The sequence below is a fragment of the Danio aesculapii genome, chromosome 6 (assembly GCF_903798145.1).
Source record: "Danio aesculapii chromosome 6, fDanAes4.1, whole genome shotgun sequence".
In the NCBI taxonomy this organism is placed as follows: Eukaryota; Metazoa; Chordata; class Actinopteri; order Cypriniformes; family Danionidae; genus Danio; species Danio aesculapii.
The window spans coordinates 9,741,702-9,761,681 of NC_079440.1; the positions used below are offsets into that span (position 1 = coordinate 9,741,702).

The 19,980-nt window shown below is 35.4% G+C and overlaps 1 protein-coding gene across 2 annotated transcripts in view; it reads left to right on the top strand.

Moving 5' to 3' along the window:
* erbb3a (erb-b2 receptor tyrosine kinase 3a) overlaps positions 1–19,980 on the top strand; it is a 74,894-nt gene that overhangs the window by 37,658 nt on the left and 17,256 nt on the right. Inside the window, exons 6-20 of one of the 2 annotated variants that reach the window (XM_056459420.1) lie at positions 2,203–2,321; positions 2,398–2,539; positions 4,070–4,183; positions 5,818–5,935; positions 6,582–6,655; positions 7,820–7,910; positions 8,753–8,770; positions 10,544–10,761; positions 11,718–11,850; positions 14,913–15,006; positions 15,097–15,254; positions 16,612–16,665; positions 16,756–16,897; positions 19,129–19,248; positions 19,362–19,460. In XM_056459420.1, the coding sequence (XP_056315395.1) occupies positions 2,203–2,321; positions 2,398–2,539; positions 4,070–4,183; positions 5,818–5,935; positions 6,582–6,655; positions 7,820–7,910; positions 8,753–8,770; positions 10,544–10,761; positions 11,718–11,850; positions 14,913–15,006; positions 15,097–15,254; positions 16,612–16,665; positions 16,756–16,897; positions 19,129–19,248; positions 19,362–19,460 (1,694 nt within the window). The remainder of the gene's footprint in view (positions 1–2,202; positions 2,322–2,397; positions 2,540–4,069; positions 4,184–5,817; positions 5,936–6,581; positions 6,656–7,819; positions 7,911–8,752; positions 8,771–10,543; positions 10,762–11,717; positions 11,851–14,912; positions 15,007–15,096; positions 15,255–16,611; positions 16,666–16,755; positions 16,898–19,128; positions 19,249–19,361; positions 19,461–19,980) is intronic. The other variant, XM_056459421.1, reaches the window with a different exon arrangement.

Below are 19,980 nucleotides of genomic sequence, written 5' to 3' on the forward strand. Positions count from 1 at the left end.
CACACACACACACACACACACACACACACACACACACACACACACGTGTCCAGTACTCGGTTGCAGCTGGAAGGGCATCCGCTGTGTACAACATGTGGCTTAAAGCATCCCTGTTAAGCTATTTTTAAAGTAGATGATTTTATTTGAGTACTCCTCCTATGTTATAGTAGGTCATGTATTCTAAGTTCAAAAACACTTTCATCTGATCATAACATGCATTGAAGCTTTAGATCTTTTCTTAAAGTGCATGAAATGGGTTAGTTCAAACATCTGGTTTGTTTAAACCCCCGTTTTTAGGGTGCTTTCACACCTGTAGATCGAATGTTTTCTTCTAAAACAGGGATTAAAATTGTTAGAATGTTGCTTTTTATTCTTGGTGCGGTTCACTTTAAGATGTCAAATCTTCTAAAAGGACCAACATTGTTAAAACAAGTCATGCATGATGTTACTGGTAACACTTCACAATAAGGTTATATTAGTTAATGTTATTTAATATATTTACTAACATGAACTAATTATGAACAATACTCGCACAACTTTCATAAATCATAGTTTATAATTTATTATCTATTTACTAATGCATAATTAACATCCATATTCATGCCTATTAACCTTAGTTAACATGAACAACTGTATTTTCATGAACTGACAAATGAACAAATTCTGTAATAAATGTATTGTTCATTGTTTGTTCATGTTAGCATATTCAATAACTAACACCTTATTGTAAAGTGTCGCCAGTAAACTCTCCTCGCAGTTCATTTCATAGCCGTCATATGCCATTTTAATTGATGATAATGAGCAATAAGACATTTAAATAAAGGTTTTATAAACAAAATGTGCAATTTAATTTTAAATTTAATATTAAATGGTACACCCACAGACATCATCGCTAAAGAGATAATAACTTTTGCTTTAATTAAAATTTTAATGAATAATTATGCACTTACAGAACGAGTTGGCTAGGATTCTGCATTTATATATTTATTTGTTTATTGAGAGAATGAACAGATGAACTGGTTGCATTCAGAGCACGAAGCAGATCAATGTTTGATCTCTCTTTCTAAGTGTCCAGTACTCGGTTGCTGCTGGAAGGGCATCCGCTGTGTAAAACATATATAGTTGGTGGTTCATTCTGCTGTGGTGACCTTAGATTAATAAAGGGACTAAGCCGAAGGAAAATGAATGAATCACTAGATTATTAAGAAAGGATCATCTTCCATGAAGACCTTTTGTTTTTATCTTTAGTTTTATGCATGTCGATTGGTTATATGCTTTGCAAAGAAAATTATTTTAAAGGTAAATTTCCCAATATTTACAATTGAGTACAATAAAATATTTAAATAGATTTATTGGACAAATATTATTGTGCAAGAGTGGCTTGACACAAGGAATGCGACAGCTGAAACCCATGTCTTGCATACGTCTGTGCGTAGTGGTTCTTGAAACACTGACTCCAGCTGCAGTCCACTCTTTGTGAATCTCCCCCACATTTTTGAATGTCAGCGCAAATATAGTTGAAGTCAGAGTTATTAGCCCTCCTGAATATTTGTTTCCCCAATTTCTGTTTAACAGATAGAAGATATTTTTTCAACACATTTCTAAACATAATAGCTTTAAAAACTCATTTCTAATAACTGATTTCTTTTATCTTTGTCATGATGACAGTACATAATATTTGACTAGATATTTTAAGATACTAGTATTCAGCTTAAAGAGCAATAAAGGTTTAACTAGGTTAATTAGGCAAGTAAGGGTAATTAGGCAAGATTGTATAACGATGGTTTGTTCTGTAGAAAATTGGAAAACAATATCGCTTAAAGGGGCTAATAATGTTAACCCTAAAATGGTTTTTAAAAATGAAAAACTGCTTTTAATCGAGCCGAAATAAAACAAATAAGACTTTCTCCAGAAGAAAAAATATAATAGGAAATACTGTGAAAAACTCTTTGCTCTGTTAAACATCATTTGGGAAATATTTGAAAAAGAAATTCAGAGAAGAGCTAATAATTTGGACTTCAACTGTATAAACGAAACAATAATGCAGACTAAAATATGAAGAAGAAAAAAAAAACGATGGTAATTTTGGCCAATTTTCCTATCAAATAAAACTTGTTTGGCCCCCATTAAGATCTTGTTAAGTTGTAATTAATCGACAATACAATGCATGTGTATCTTACTGTGTTTCTCTGTTGTTCTCAGTGACTAAAACAGTGTGCGCATTACAATGTAACGTGCGCTGTTTTGGACGCAGCCCGAGTGAGTGTTGCCATAATGAGTGTGCCGGCGGCTGCACCGGACCCCTCGACACCGACTGCTTTGTATGTTGAAACACAACAACACAACAACATGAATCCAGCAGTGCTAAATTTGACTTGAGCGTCTATGTATTCGCAGGCCTGCAGAAACTTCAACAACTCGGGCTCGTGTGTATCGCAGTGTCCACGGGCTGATATTTACAACAAAGTGACATTCAAAATGGAGCCCAATCCTAACGCCAAATACCAGTTTGGCTCCATGTGTGTGTCACATTGCCCTCGTAAGTATTTCTTCAGTCAAAATTTCTTCAGTCAAGGCATCAACAATCAAAACTGAATTTTACATGTGACCCTGGACCACAAAACCTTATATCTTATGTTGCACGGGTATATTTGTGGGAATAGCCAAAAATATGTTGTATAGGTTTTTTATACCTGATATCACTAGACTACGGTGGTTAGCACTGTCACCTAACAGCAAGAAGGTCGCTGGTTCTGGTTGGGCCAGTTGGCATTTCTGTGTAGTTTGCATGTTCTCCCCTTGTACACGTGGATTTCCTCTGGGTCCTCTGGTTTCCCCCACAGACCAGAGACATGCGGTAGGTGAATTGAATAAACTAAATTGGCCGTTGTGTATGTGTGTGCATGTGAGAATGTATGGGTGTTTCCCGGTACTGGTTGCAGCTGGAAGGACATCCGCTGTGTAAAACATATTCCAGAATAGTTGGTGGTTCATTCTGCTGTGGCAACCCCTGACGAATAAAGGGACTAAGCCAAAGGAAAATGAATGAAAGACCTTTTGTTTTTTTTTTTCATTAATTTATGCATGTTGATTGGTTATATGCATTGCTAAGAATTTAATTTTAAAGGTAATTTTCTCAATATTTACAATAGAATAAAATAACATTTTTAAATAGATCATTCAAATAGATTTATCATGGACAAATATTATTGTGCAAGAGTGGCTTGACACAAGGGATGCGACAGCTAAAACCCATTTCTTGCATACGTCTGCGCATAGTGGTTCTTGAAGCACTGACTCCAGCTGCAGTCCACTCTTTGTAAATCTCCCCCTCATCTTTGAATGGGTTTTGTTTCACAATTCTCTCCAGGGTGGGGTTATCCCTACACTCTACACTTTATTCTACCACATCTTTTCCTTCCCTTCGCCTCTCTATTAATGTGCTTGGCCAGCCTCTTTTGCTATGACCTTTTGTGTCTTGCCCTCCCTGTGCAAGGTGTCAATGGTTGTCTTTTGGACAACTGTCATATCAGCCATCTCACCCAAGATTGTGTAGCCTGCAGAACTAGACTGAGAGAGCATTTAAAGGCCTTTGCAGGTGTTTTAAGTTCATTGGCTAATTAGAGTGTGGCACCAGGTGTCTTCAATACTGAATCTTTTGATAATATTCTAACTTTCTGAGATACTGAATTTGGGGTTTGCATTAGTTGTCTTCAAAATCATCAAAATTAAAAGAAGTAAAGACTTGAAATATATCAGCCTGTGTGGAATGAATGTATATATTAGACAAGTTTCACTTCTTGAATGGAATTAGTGAAATAAATACACTTTTTGAAGATATTTGAATTATATGACCAGCACCTGTATATGTGTTTTATGTAAATCTTTTCATATCCCCTATCAGCTCAATAATAATAATAATAAACAAAATAATAATAATAAAACTAACAAACAAATCTCAATTTCCAAAAATGGATCCTTATGACCCTTATGGTCCAGGCTGTAGTAGAATAGTTGACTTTATAATAGTTGGTTTTATACTGATTTGCCTCATTTTCTTGTGCTACAGCTAACTTTGTTGTAGATGGCAGTTCGTGTGTGAGCAGCTGTCCAGCAGACAAAATGGAGGTGGATAAAACAGGGGTGAAAAGGTGTGAGAAATGTGAAGGCCTTTGTCCTAAAGGTAAGAGCACTGTTTTCTTTACCTAGTTATAGTTATCATAAACTTGTGTTGCATGAACCAAAATATTTCTTATAAACTCTAAACTAACCTTTAAAAACTGCTTTGAGGATTATTTATTTTTTTGTCTATTTGCCTTTGTTGAGATAAAATAGTTGGAGACATTTTGCCAAAAAAAAAACAACAAAAATGTTTAATGGACTATAGTATAATTTATAAATAAATAAATAAATAAATAAATAATTAAGAATAAACATTCATTGATTTTACATTCATTGAAGTGCAATTACAAAATATGAAATAGAATTCTATTGTTAAACATACCTCAAAGTTACAAAAAGTAAACCTTTTTTTATTCTTTGTTTTTAATTCTCTTTTTTTAAAGAAGGAAAAAAAATACATATACAAAAAATAAATAATGGATAAAATAAACATTAAAAAAAACCAATACCACATCGGAAATTAAATGAACAGTTGTCACATATTTCTTTACAGGTCACATTAACAAATACATATACTCCACTACTCACCCGTTTGCACTGGCTGCCAGTTGCTGCTCGCATCAAATTCAAAGCTCTGATGTTTGCTTACAAAGCGACCTCTGGCTTTGCTCCTTCGTATCTGCTCTCACTTCTGCAGATTTATGTGCCCTCCAGAAACTTGCGTTCTGTGAATGAACGTCGCCTCGTTGTTCCATCCCTAAGAGGGAAGAAATCACTTTCCCGAACTCTCACATTCAATCTGCCCAGTTGGTGGAATGAACTCCCTTACTACATCAGAACAGCAGAGTCACTTGCTGTCTTCAAGAAACGACTAAAAACTATTTAGTCTCCACTTTCCCTCCTAATCTTAACTGCCTCTCTGGCTATACCACTAACTGTACTCTCTCTCTCTCAAAAAAAAAAAAAAACTTTACTAATACTTTGCTTCTTAGACTTTACACACCTGAAACTTGTCTATAGAACTTGTTCACTGCTGCTCTTATAGTTGTGTAAATTGCTTTTGGATAAAAGCGTCTGCTAAATGACTAAATGTAAATGTAATGTAAATGTAAATATAGAGATCAGTTTACACTGTGTAAAGGCATAAGTACAATCCATTTCTCCCAATATTGCAGGTTCATTTCTAGTTTTAAAGAAAAAGTCATCCACCCCATATTTGAACATTAGATACGATATCCAACCATTCAGATTTTGTAAGGAGTTCGAGTTGTAGCCACTTTCGAGTTACAGTTTACTGGTTGGTACTTTTTGCTACTTTTTGTTAATTGTTTATTATATATTTTTTACAAATATATATTTTTTATTTTAACTAGTTGGTATGGAAATTGTTTTTTTAATTATCTATAATTTTATCTATAATTAAACTTTAACTTAAATCACTATGTGTGGGACATCATTAAAAAGCTCCAATATTATTAGCATGAAAAAAGACACTTAAATAAAAATGTAAAGTATTAATATGAAAACAATATAATGGTAATGAATATTGAAATAAAGAAATTACGAATAAAGGCTACAACAATTACAGTATATGTAGGCTACTGAATTCCTCAAGTTATGCCTATCATTATCATAGACCTATCGCTTAACATACGAAGAGCTGAGTTGAGCTTGTGTGTTTTTCTCTGTGTTCAGCCTGTGTTGGCACTGGCACCGCTTCCAGACAGACAGTGGATTCACAGAACATCGACAGCTTCATAAACTGCACCAAGATTCAGGGCAGTCTGCACTTCCTTGTCACAGGAATTAAAGGGTGAGTGGAAGAACACTGAGAGATTGTAACATTAAACCTGGATGTGAACATTTGATCATTGTCATTTGTAATCAAACGCCTATATCTTAGTATTGTTAGGTTTAAGATAAGGGTTATGTTATTAAATTATATTAAATGATGATAATAATTCATGAAAATGTTATATTCTCTCATTTGTTTCACAAGTTAACCATTTATGCAAAGTTTTTAACAAAGAAAATAAAACTGTGCATGAGGAAATGAACTGAACTGAAATGCGAGATGCCTGATGAAGAAAGTGTCAGACATGCTGTAATTTGATGAAATGAAATTGAAATGAATGTCACAAAGAAAAGAGGGTTAGATCCATTTTATAGACAATGTAATTTCATTTTCATTTTTACAGCAAATAACAGAATGTACTGTATAATGACTGGAATGATTAGAGTAAAAATGAGTTCTGCTTTTATATCTACTGTTGCATATGTTGGACAAAAAACTAAAGGTTAGATACATATAGAGAGAGACTGAAATATGTTTTAATGTGAGTTTTTCTTTTTTAATCAGTATTATTTTCTAACCACTATTTAATTTTATAAATCAGTGCTCAAAGTGAAAGGTGTCGGAAAACGCTTCATCTTACATCATGTCTCTCTTCCCTCCACAGAGACAGTTATAATAACATCAGTGCTCTGGATCCAAAGAAACTCAAGATCTTTAACACTGTCCGAGAGATTACAGGTGTGTGTGTGTGTGTGTGTGTGTGTGTGTGTGTGTGTGTGTGTGTGTGTGTGTGTGTGTGTGTGTGTGTGTGTGTGTGTGTGTGTGTGTGTGTGTGTGTGTGTGTGTGTGTGTACTTTGTATTACTAATGTTGTGTGGAACCCAATGTCCCCACAAGTATAGCATTACCAGTAAATTTTGAGGAAATTTGTGGAAATTTGATTTGGTCCCCATGAGGAAAACGACTCATAAATCATCCAGAAGGAATAATTTTGAAAGTGTAAAAATGCAGATTGTGTCCTGTGGGGGTTTGGTTTAGGGGTAAGGGTGAGGATAAGGCTATATAATAAGCAGTTTTCACAGTATATAGTACATTTCGCCTACTGAGAGTCCAAATAAGTTTTTTATACTGTACAACATGGTTACTGTATGGCCTTACTCTACTTTAAACTTTTAAAACTAACCATTACGGGAAACCTATGACAAGTTTTCAATGTCAAAAAGAAAGCATGATTATTAAGAATTTTGAATTACAAGGACACAAGGCATGTCCTCATAAACCAGCTTAATAGAGTACAACTTATGTTATTATACAATTTTGTGTCCTCATAAACCACAAAAGAAAAACACATGTATTTGTGTGTGTGTGTGTGTGTGTGTGTGTGTGTGTGTGTGTGTGTGTGTGTGTGTGTGTGTGTGTGTGTTGTCTTTTTGTATCACTTTTAATGCCCCATACATGACGTATCCTTGCTTGTTGTATATGATTTGTATGTGATAAGTGAAGTTTTACAAACTAATTTCGAGAGGAGCACGTGATATGATTGACTGCAGCTGGCCACTCATCTACATTCACTAGTTAGCCAATCAGATTAACCCCAACTCACTTTAAGTAGCCTAGCTAAAACTACTCTCTTATCTTCGTTTTCCGAAGAAACCCCCCATCCACCCCTTCTCCTCCTTTCTTCCTTTACCACGGGGAGCTCTCGAGAACCACCTGATCTCGTACTCCCCTCATATGCTCTATGGACCAGGCGGGAGCCTTGGGCTCACCTATCTCCGAGCTCAGGGTTCTCTCCCTGGACAGCATGCCAAACCTGCTAACAGTTGTCAAACAATATCTAAGTGTGAACTCTTGAAATAAAAATCTTGAATCGGTCTAACTCACCTTTCGGTCTGCTTAATAGACATTCTGAGTATTCAATCTTGGCCTGAAGAGCTGGAGGATCTTTCTGTTTTCTCCAATCTAGCAACAATACAGGGAAGAACGCTGTATAGGTAAGCATGAAGTAAAAAACATTCCTGTTATAGTAATGTTTGCACAGACAGTTTTAAAAAGCCCCCTATTTAGATCATTAAAGGCCAAAATATACACACAGTTGAATGCATATCCACAAGGTTTACTCCATGTACAAACACAGGCATTCGACACATGCATGGTAAAAAGATTAACCCTTGTTGTTCAGGCTCTGTGCTTTTTCATTCCAAAAGCTACAAACAGTAAAATGATGTTTCAGCACACACACACAGACTGTTCTTGCTGTTTTTGGTACTTCTATTCAATTCAATGTGCAAATGTGAGCTAAATTATACACACAATTACAAAAACTATCAGGTAGATACAGTACTTAACAAATACAGTACATAGACATGGCCTAGTCATTTATTATGGTATTATTTTATTTATGTTTTTTTTTTGTATTATTTATCCACTTTTATTATTTATTCTGAGTTAGCTTTTTTTTTTATATTTTTCTTTAGGTTATAGTCATTTTATGTGTATATTTGTGTTTTTTATATATATTAATCATTGTTTTTAATGTATATACTAAGCCGTTTTAAACATTTCATTAGTTATTTGCTGTGACAATATTTTTTCTGTAGATTATGTGTTCATCTAATATTGTGTTTCAATTATCAAATACAATTGGTACAAAAATATGCCTAGTTTACATTTTTTACAATAATATTCAACAATGTTAGGGAATCATCCGGACCTCTAGCTGTAGTTTTACACTGCCAATCATCACTACAAGCTTTCTTAGAAAACTGATTGTTTTGAAAGTTTCTAGAAGTTACGTAACATTCATTTGCATGCTCCTTTTTTATTGTTCCTCCAGAGGAGTGAGCTCTAAGAGGTAGGATTGGGTTTGGATTTTTTTGCTCTATTTTCTCTCTATGCTGCTTTTTATAAATAAATATTGCAAACTTATTCAAATTTTACAATTCGCATGAATTGTCATTGCTTCCCAATCCGCTCAGTGGTGTGGTGTTTCTCAGCTTCAGATTGGTTGTTGGGGAACTTGCATGGGGAACACTGATGTGGGGATCATAAACTCATTTACAGTGAAGATTTCACCTGGGGTGCATTTCCTAAACAATGACATAACTTGTGGCTAACTGCATTGTTTTTAACCCAGGCTCATTCTGAAAACGTAGCCCTATATACATTTCTGGAGAGCACTAAATACGTCCCAGGAGGTTGTTGTTTTTGTTTTCGAGAATCCATCAGAGGCCACTGTGTATGCTTATTCAGACCTCAAATTTCTCTTGCGAGTGCAATTTACGCCTGCTGTTCTCACGTAAATCCATCAAAGGCTGCTGTCGACTGACTGACCAACCGACCGATACCCCCACCCACACCCTTCCCTAAACCCAACGGATAGTGTTTTAAAAAGCACCAATTGACCCGGTCAACTCCTCTCTGCGTCACCAAGGTTGCTGCGAGCCACCGAACAAACTGGTAATAGCAGGAAAGCCGTCCATGCGGAGGTAAGCGATCAGCGAAAAGGAACGGTGTCATTCTGCTCCATAGCATTCGTTTTAAAGACGAAATGCAGCCGTATGTATTTCTGGGTACATAATTTGCGATCTTCAGAAATATACATAGGGCTACGTTTTCAGAATGAGCCTATGTTGATCATTTGGGAAAAGAACAATGTAGTGATGAGTGTTTCCCAAAACCGTAGTTGCTTTTTCGCAGATCCATCATTTGAACCACATTAGTTATAATGTAAAATGCTCATAATGACGCTCTAAATGGGATGGAGTAACAACTACTTCAGAGAAAATCCCCATAACTTTTGTTTTACATGCACAAGCGTTTTTTTATATATATAGAGAGAGATATATTGTTAATATATATAGTTTTTTTATGCCAACTTTTACAACTTTGACACATTCAAACCACTGCAGAAATGTTCTAGCATATAGGCCCAATACAGTACATATAAATTTCTTAACAATTAGCCTAGGCTACTATAAATTAAAACCAAAACGCAACCTATATGTTTTTGTTTTCATGAGCTTTGGAGACATAACATAGATTCCGCTTTCCATAGGTCACCTATAGCTTTCGGCTGCGTTCAAAATTGCATGAATGATTGCAAAGTGCACTACAAAGGGAGCACAATTGTCAATATGAAGATCGCTCAAACTGAACTGTAAAAAATACTTTAAAAAGCAAATTACACATAAGAGAGATGGCTTCAATGTTTTTTTTTTATCATTTCGAGGGAACGTTCCACTATGAATAGGGCATAGCGGGATAACTGGATATAGAACACAACCAGGAACTATGACTCTAGCTACAACTTTAGGGATATAGTTGCAAGCATACAAGTTTACGACACAGTTTGCAAATGTTTGTTGGATTTGGGAAACACCAATCAACGAACTATGTTTTTAACAACGGAACTTGCGACCTTAGTTGGCTTATGATGGTTTTCGGAAACGCACCCCTGATATCCAGCAAGGTTATTTTTTTATATGATGTGGATAAAGCCATCATGGAAGTACATGTTTGAAGCAAACCAATTAGTTCTTTGGGGAACTTAAAAGGGTTAGAGTAAGTTCATGGCAGGCAATTTTGTGAGATATAGCTTGAGTAATATTTCCACTTTCTCTCTCAGGGGTTATTCTCTTTTGGTGATGAAGATCCCAACGCTGAAGTCTCTGGGCCTTCGCTCTCTGAAGCGGATCAGTGATGGAGGGATCTACATCACAGGAAACACACAGCTCTGTTATCATCACACTGTGAACTGGACGCGTTTGTTCGGCAGCGGTCCACGGGCCCTGCGCCGCCAGAAATCACTGGACATTAAGGAGAATCGCCCTCAGGAGCAATGCAGTGAGTACTTCTGAAGAGAGTTATGGGCTGTCTGAACCACTAGTTAAAGATATACAGTTACGAATATTGAATGCGTCATCACTTTACTACGAAAACATTTTTCTAAAGGTGCTGTTGACTTGAAATTTCACCAGATGTCAGTAGCAACCAAAGTAATCCATAAATCTAAAGAAAACAAAACTAATTAGTTTAGAAAATAAGCTATGTGTAATCAAATGAAATGACAGAGGGAAAAAATATTGAACACATGAAGAAAGAAAGGTGTAAAAAGTCATAGAAAGCCCAGACAGCAGCAGAAATCTCAGAAGTTCAGTCCCAACACTTACATTACCAGTTGATGAAGATGAAACCAGGGTGGACATTTCAGCAAGACAATGATCCAAACACAGCCAAGCAAACTCTCAATTAGTTTCAGAAAAGAAAATAAAGCTGACAGAATGGCCCAGCCAATCACCTGACATGAATCCAATTGAGAACTAGAGCAAAAGGTCAAAGACGAGACCCACAGAAGCGTCAAGTTTTTAGACTGTTGAAGTATGAGAACAAAATCCCACCAAAAAGACACAGACACTGATATTTCTGTCATCTTAGGATCTTTTTTAAATGATGCACTAGGGTTAATCTTTGTCTCTTTATCTCTCTATCTTTCTCTCAATCTCTTAAATGTCTGCTATCTAAAACGTATGCCTCCAATATTAGACTAAAATGACATTTTTGGGGGAAATAAATTCAACAAATATAAGCCTTTTAATGAAAGACAAAATAAAAACCAACATCTGAACGTTGTTTTTTCATGTTCTAATCATTCTATAAGCAAACTCATTGATGCTGGTCTATTGAATTATTAGAAAATAATGCACACCTGAATATGTCATATAAAATAGATCGCTAATCTAACTTGCTGACCATTTATAAAACCATATGTCGTATTGATTTCTGGCTGTGTGTGTGCGCAGAGTTAGAAGGCCATGTGTGTGATCCTCTGTGCTCCTCTGAGGGCTGCTGGGGTCCGGGACCCGATCAGTGTTTGTCCTGCAAGAACTTCAGAAGAGGGGGAACATGTGTACCAGACTGCAACTTCATGTCCGGGTGAGTGAACGACAGCAGATCAACACACACTAACAAGAGCACTGCATTTGTGCAGACCAGCTTACAATTCCTGTGTATTGAGCAATCACTGCATGTAGGAATTTCTGAGATGAACGTTTCAGTACATTGGAATGATTTTGACACTGGAAAGGTGCTTAGAAATGGCCAACACCCTGGACAGTGAAGTAAGGAGTGGTTTGAGACACACCCAATGTGTGCTTTTGATGTGTGTTCTGTAGATTAGACAACAATGGTGTTTTAAAGGGATAGTTCACCCAAAAATGAAAAGTCTGCCATCACTTATTCTATTTTTTTTCAAAACCTATTGTTTCTTTCTGCTGTTGAAGACAAAAGAAGATATTTTGAAGAATGCTAGTTGCTGGGATCCATCTTTTTGTCCACTATGGAAGTCAATAGGTGCCAGCCACCAGCATTCTTCAAAATATCTTCTTTAGTGTTTAACATATGAAGGAAACACATAAAGGTTTAAAACCACATGAGGGAGAGTAAATTATTATTGGGAGAACTATCTCTTTAATGCCTTCAAAAAAGTCTCTTTTGCTCACCAGTGCTGCATTTACAGTAACAACAGCAATAACGTTTACTATTATTACATTTTAAGAAGTTTTTTTTATTTTATTACATTTTACAATGAAATTATATACTTTTAAATTATAATCCTACTATATTTACCATTTTTATTTTACTTTATTTTTAATTAAATTACATATGAAACTTTTTTCCCAGTCTTTCATTGTTGAAACCTTTGAACCTATCATGTGAAATGTATAAGAATATGTTATCTGAGAACTATCTGTATATTAATCACATTGGAATGAATGAAATTTAATTAAAGTCCTATGAATTTATAACATTTGATTGCTTTAAAATGTATTAATCTTATCTTTTTGTTTCTAATAAAACATCATCAAAGTAAATAAATCATGTTTACAAACAAATAATTATTATTATATGATTATTGTTGTGCTGGGTTTTTAACTGGCATAAGAGTTCAGTTTCATTTGAAAAAGCTTATCAATACGTGTACATATTCGTGTTTGTTAACAAAATTCAGTTCCCAATGCGTGTCAGATATGAGGAATTGGCTAAATATATTTTACAAAAAATTTGGTGCACTAATATTACTAACTAGTTAATTGAACAATAAGTATTTTAGTATTTATTAGTATTTATAAGTATTTATTTTTGATTTGTTTTATTGCATTAAAAAGTTAGACAAACACTGACATTTAAAAGTATGTGTAAAATACTTATTTATCAATTTTCCTATTTGAACAAATCGTGTGAATTTTATGAGAACAATTTTCAGAATAATTCAGTCTGGCTATATCCTTCACGAATTTCTCTAATATGCTGATTTGAGGCTCATCAAACAAAAGTTTTTATTATTCATTCATTCATTTTTTTTCGGCTTAGTCCCTTTATTAATCTGGGGTCGCCACAGCGGAATGAACCGCCAACTTATCCAGCACATGTTTTGCACAGCAAAAGCCCCTCCAGCCACAACCAGTACTGGAAAACACCCATACACTCTCATTCACACACATACACTACAGGCAATTTAGTTTATTCAATTCACCTGTACCGCATGTCTTTGAACTGTGGGGGAAACCAGAGCACCCGGAGAAAACCCACACAAACACGGGGAGAACATGCAAACTCCACACAGAAATGTCAACTGACCAAGCCGGGACTTAAAACAGCGGCCTTCTTGCTGTGAGGCAACTGTGAGCCACCGTGTTACCCCGCCACCATTATATTAAACCGCAATATTTTCCTTTTTTGATCAATCAAATGCAGTCACAGTGAACGTAAGAGATTTCCGTAACACTTTTCTTGAAGGAGGTGTTCATAAGACTGTGATGAAACCTTTATATTGACACATGTCATAAATATGAAGGTATTTTTTATGCGTGCTTATGACAACTGTCATTAAGTGTCTTTTGTCATTTTAAATGCAAAGATGACATTGTTTGAGATGTTTTTGTCATGACAACTTGACATCACCAAGACAACAAAACGTGTCATGAATATGATTGACATGAAGACATTATAATGGTAATTGTGGAGCTGCACATCGATGGATTTGCTCTTTAGAGTTTGGACTGTCAGCAGTGCAAATTAAACCACACTGAACTGAACTAAACTGAACTTCAACTCTGAAAACTGGACTAACACGGGTTCAATTTACTAGAACTTCTATGCTAAGCTGCTTTGACAATCTACATTGTAAAAGCGCTATAGAAATAAAGATGAATTGAATTGAATAATTGTGTCAAAAATCTATTTCTGATCACTTTTTTCAGTGTAACAAAATTAATTTGTCATTAAAATTTCTCATTAACATGATCAATACTCATGTCAAATCATTTTATAACAGCATCATTAATATTTAATGACATACTAAATTTTACCACAGTATACTTGAGGTCAAGAAAAATAATAGTGACACTTTTATAAAACTCATGACACAATTATAATAACCTCATGACAAATAATGCTGTCTTGATAATGTCAAGTTGTCGTGATAAAGACTGACAAGTTATGGCACATTTGGTTAAATCAAGTTGTTATAACGGTCGCCTCACAGCAAGAAGGACGTTGGTTCAAGTCTCGGCTGGGTCAGTTGGCATTTTTGTGTGGAGTTTGCCTGTTCTGCCCGTGTTGGGTTTCCTCCAGGTGCTCCGGTTTTCCCCACAGTCCAAAGACATGCAGTATAGGTGAATTGAATAAAGTGTGGGTGTGTATGGGTGTTTCCCAGTACTTGGTTGTGGCTGGAAGGGCATCCGCTTTGTAAAACATATGCCAGAATAGTTGACCTCTGAAATAGAGACTAAGAAAATGAACGAATGAATAAATGAAGTTGTCATAACAATGACAATGTCATGTCATGATTATAAAGGCTTCATATGGACACCCCCTTCAAGTAAAGTCACTTTTCTCACAAAGACAGACATGTGTAATTATCCCCATCTCCAGCGTGTGTGTGATGTGGTGTTATGATGTGGTGCTGTCTGAATCCTCTGTCCTGCTCTTCACAGTGAACAGCGTGAGTTTGCGGGCCCTAAAAACGAGTGTATGGCTTGTCATCAGGAGTGTGCGCTTCAGGACAGCGGAGACACCTGCAAAGGACCGGTAACACACTGTCCTCTGATGGAGAGCTGCTGTCTGTTTGCAGTTTTTGTTTGATTTATTGACCAACACCCCGTCTCTCTGGTCCCGCAGGGCTCTGATGAGTGTAAGGCGTGTGCTCATCTGCAGGACGGCCCGTACTGTGTGTCCTCCTGTCCAGAGGGAGTTCAGGGGGAAAACGGACTCATCATTTATAAGTTCCCCAATAGACAAAACAAATGCCAACCTTGCCATGCCAACTGCACATTGGGGTGAGGATGCAAACATGCATGTATTCTTATATTGAAATTTTTGTGTTTATGTTTGTTCGACTAGTTCTGCTTAACCCTCAGATTGTATTCAAAACCTGCATAAGATTTTCCCTTTCCTTGCTTGTTTGGCCCTGGAAATTATTAAACGCTCCACTTTTTTTTCTAATAAATAGGCTCACTATACATTTCCTCTATAGTCAAACAGATGAGTTTTACCATTTTTAATTCATTCAGCCAAACTTTGAGTCTGGTGGGAGCACTTTTAGCTTAGCTTAGCATAAATCATTGAATCGGATTAGACCATTAGCATCTCACTCTGACAAATGTCAACCTTGCCAAGCCAATTGCACCTTTGTATTTGGTGTTAGTGATTATGTTTGCTCTGGTTAACCCTGATACTGCATTCAAAATCTGCGTACGATTTTCACAGTTCTTGCATTTTTGGCCCCAGTAAATTGTTAAACAATCCGCTTGTTTAAAATAGGCTCATTATACAACTCCCCTAGAGTCAAACAGATGAGTTTTAACTTTTTTTAATGCATTCTGGTCATTAAAACAAAATAATAACAAAAAAACAAAAATTAAAACAAAGTAGATCAAAAGCCTCAGGGACAAATGTAAGAATATGGTCACACTTTATTTTAATGTACAATTCACGCTATTAACAACCCATTAGCAAATCATTAACTTGAACTTTTAGCTCAATAACTACTAATTAGCTGGTTATTTATAGTTGGTAAGATAGTAGTTGGATTTAAGTATTGCGTAGGATTAAGTATTTAAAATAAGATCATACTTAAGTGCTAATAAGAGCTAATACTTAAGTGCTAATTTATAAGTGCTAATAAATGGTTAATATCTTAATAATAGCATGCAATAAGCCCGTAAGCCCAATAGTAAATGGTGTGGATTGTTACTTAAACTAAAGTATTACCAAAAATATAAAACAACTTCACTGACAACATAAAAAATAAGAGGGGAACGTTTTAAAAATAATTTGGTATTTATTTATTTATTTATTTATTTATTTATTTATTTATTTATTTATTTATTTATTTATTTATGTATTTAATTATTTTTTTATTATTATTTTTTAATTATTTATTTATTTATGTATTTAATTATTTTTTATTTATTTATTTATATTTATCTATTTATTTATCTATTTATTTATTTATTTATTTATTTATTTAAATGTATTTAATTTATTGTCAATTTACTAAAACATATGATTAAATTAGATGTTCACTTCTTTCATATTAAAAATGTATTTTTGAACAATAGTGCATGCCACTGTGACTGTAATGTCTAAAATTACTGATTAACTAAAGATATGTGTGTGTTTTGTGTGTGTCAGGTGTTTGGGTCCGGGTCAGAATGACTGTGTGGACTCGTCCAGGTCCAGCGCTGGGTGAGAGTCTCCCTCTGCTGGTCTTTTCATAAATTGCATGCCTTTTCCCGTAAGCTCAGCTCATTATTGTGTAAATATTGTGCGTTGCAGGCTGCCGGTGACCGCCATAGTGCTGAGCGTCATATTCTGTGTCCTGCTCGCGTTTTCGGTGTTTGTGCTGAGCGTGCTTTACCGCAGGAGTCTCTCCATCCGCAGAAAACGAGCCATGAGGAGATACTTGCAAAGCGGAGAGGTGTGTGTGTGTGTGTGTGTGTGTGTGTGTGTGTGTGTGTGTGCAGCTGACTGAAGACAAAATGATTAGTCCTCCTGTGAAATTTAAATTCTCTTTCAAATATTTTCCAAATGATGTTTAACAGAGAGATTATTTCCCAACACATTTTAAACAATAGTTTTAATAACCAATTTCTTTTGTGTTTGCGAAGCGAACAGTATTGATTTTCTAGTTATTTTGCAAGATACTAGTATTATTTAACTTAAAGTGCAATTTATAGGCTTAAGTAGTTTAATTAGGTTATCTATGCAAGTCATTGGACAACAAAGGTTTGTTCTGTTAACAATCAATAGTTTAATATATATATATATATATATATATATATATAATTCCATCAAAAGTGAAAGAAGTAAGACTTACTTAAGAAGAAAATTATAAAAGTTATTACTGTGACACACGATCACAGGGAGAACATGCAAACTCCACACAGAAATACCAATTCACCCAGACAAGGCTCGAACCAGCAACCTTCTTGCTTTGAGGCAATCGTGCTACCCACTGTGCCACTATGACACCCTCTAAATGAAAGTGTTCTTTAATTTTAAAAATTTATTTTTGAAAGTTGTTTTTTATTACAGCAAATCTTAAAAAAAAACTTTCTCCAGAAGAAAATATAATAGGCAGAATTTGGAAATTTATTCTTGCTCTGTTAACTTGCATCACTTATTTATTTTTTAAAATTATTGATTGAAGAAAATCATAAATATTAATAATTAATATGAAATATTAGTCTTCAACTGTATATGCTGAATTTACTGTACACATGGTTAAAAATTGATTTAAATTTTCTAAGACTATATTTTTGGGTATTTTTGAAATATATTTAAAGATCTTTAAAATACACTTATCTTTTTTCTGTTTTCTAAGAAAATACATGATCGTGTAACACTGGACGGAACTCTTCATTTAATGTTTAAAATGTCTAAAGTAGTAAAAATATAAGCATTCCTCTGGACACAATGGAGAAACCTTTCAGGAAATTACTACCACCAGAACAAACTAATATCACAGATATATTTGTATAGCTGTACATAATTTATACAGTTTTGTTACTTTTAACTACTTTAGATTGCAGTTCATATGAATGATTTTTTTAGAAACACATACTTTAGATCTCATCCACATTGTGTTGCATCAATGGAAAACATTTTTTTAAAAGATTTATTTGTGGCCTTTATTAAGTGGATAGGACAGTATTTCAGACAGGAAGCGAAGTGGGAAATGTCTTTGAGCCAGGATTCGAACTCGGGGCGCCCTGAAGTTCCACTGCATCATATGTCAGCGCGATAAGAACTAGGCCATTGCGCAGACTGGAAAGACATAATTAAATATATTTTGTTGTATGAAGTCTTGAAACATTGACCATAAAAATTAAATATAATTCCAATTTCATAATATTTTATTGAGCCTAACAGTTACAAATTACATTTGGAAGTAGTATGTGTTTTAGCATAAAATAAATGTATACAGACACTGAATTGTTGTTAAATGATATGAATGTGGCGATGCAGTGGCGCAGTATGTAGTGCTGTTGCCTCACAGCAAGAAGGTCGCTGGTTCGAGCCTTGGCTGGGTCAGCTGGCGTTTCTGTGTGGAGTTTGCATGTTCTCCCTGTTTTTGTGTGGGTTTCCTCTGGGTGCTCCGGTTTGCCCCACCGTCCAAAGACATGCGGTACAGGTGAATTGGATAGGCTAAATTGTCCATCGTGAATGAGTGTGTATGAATGTTTCCCAGTGATGGGTTGCAGCTTCAAGGGCATTCGCTGCGTAAAAACGTGCTGGATAAGTTGGCGGTTCATTCCGCTGTGGCGACCCCGGATTAATAAAGGGACTAAGCGACAAGAAAAGGAATGATATGAATGTAAAAATGTGTTTTAGAGTATGAATAAGTCACTGTGGTGAGATGCATGGTAAAAGTGCAATTATCTTATTTTATTTATGTATTATTATTATTAGTATTGTATTTTTTACTATTATTTTTTGTATGTGTGCTTTTTTATTTATTAAGCCTAAATTATTTATCTGTTTAATAACAGCCGGATTTATGATTTCAACATCTAATTACTGTAACTGCCTCTGTTGAGGAGGGGAGGGGAAATGGGATATTAAAAGGATGTAAAAATGTGTAAACTGATGGTACTGTTAAAGTATTGAAGGAAATAAAACATTTGACTGATAAAAAATGTGTTTCAGAGCTTTGAACCGCTGGAACCCGGAGAGAAAGGTGTGAAGGTTCATGCTCGGATTCTGAGAGCCTCTGAACTGAAGAAGATCAAGCTTCTGGGCTCTGGAGTGTTCGGCACGGTTCACAAGGTACTGCTGTTATTACCTGAGCTCATCATATATGCAAATAACTCAACAGTTCCTGAAGCTTCTCCTCCTGGTGATCTCCTAATGTTTCACCTTCCTCATCTGTGTGTTCACAGGGCATCTGGATACCAGAGGGAGACACGGTGAAGATTCCAGTGGCCATCAAGACCATTCAGGACCGCACGGGACGACAGACCTTTCAGGAAATTACTGATGTAAAAACACAATCGCCTATAAACATTTCTGTTTCAAAGTAAACTATTTGTATTTTAATATTTGCATTGAGCAAGGATGAATGGATTAAATTGGTTAAACGTGACAGTAAGGAAGAGAGTTCAGTTAAATACTGTCCTTCTGAACTTTATATTCTTAAATAAATTAGGTAAAAACATTTTTGTTTTACATTGATAATAATCAGAAATGCTTATTGAGAACTAAATAATTTAAGTAATATATATAATATACACTCTCCGGCCATTTTATTAGGTACACCTTACTAGTACTAGTACTGATTACTGGGTTGGACCTACTTTTATCTTCAGAACTGCCTTAATCCTTCATGGCATAGATTCAACATGGTACTGGAAATATTCCTCAGAGATTTTGCTCCATATGGACATGATAGCATCACACAGTTGCTGCAGATTTGTCGGCTGCACATCCATGATGCAAATCTCCCATTCCACAACATCCAAAAAGTGCTCTATTGGATTGAGCTCTGGTGACTGTGGAGAC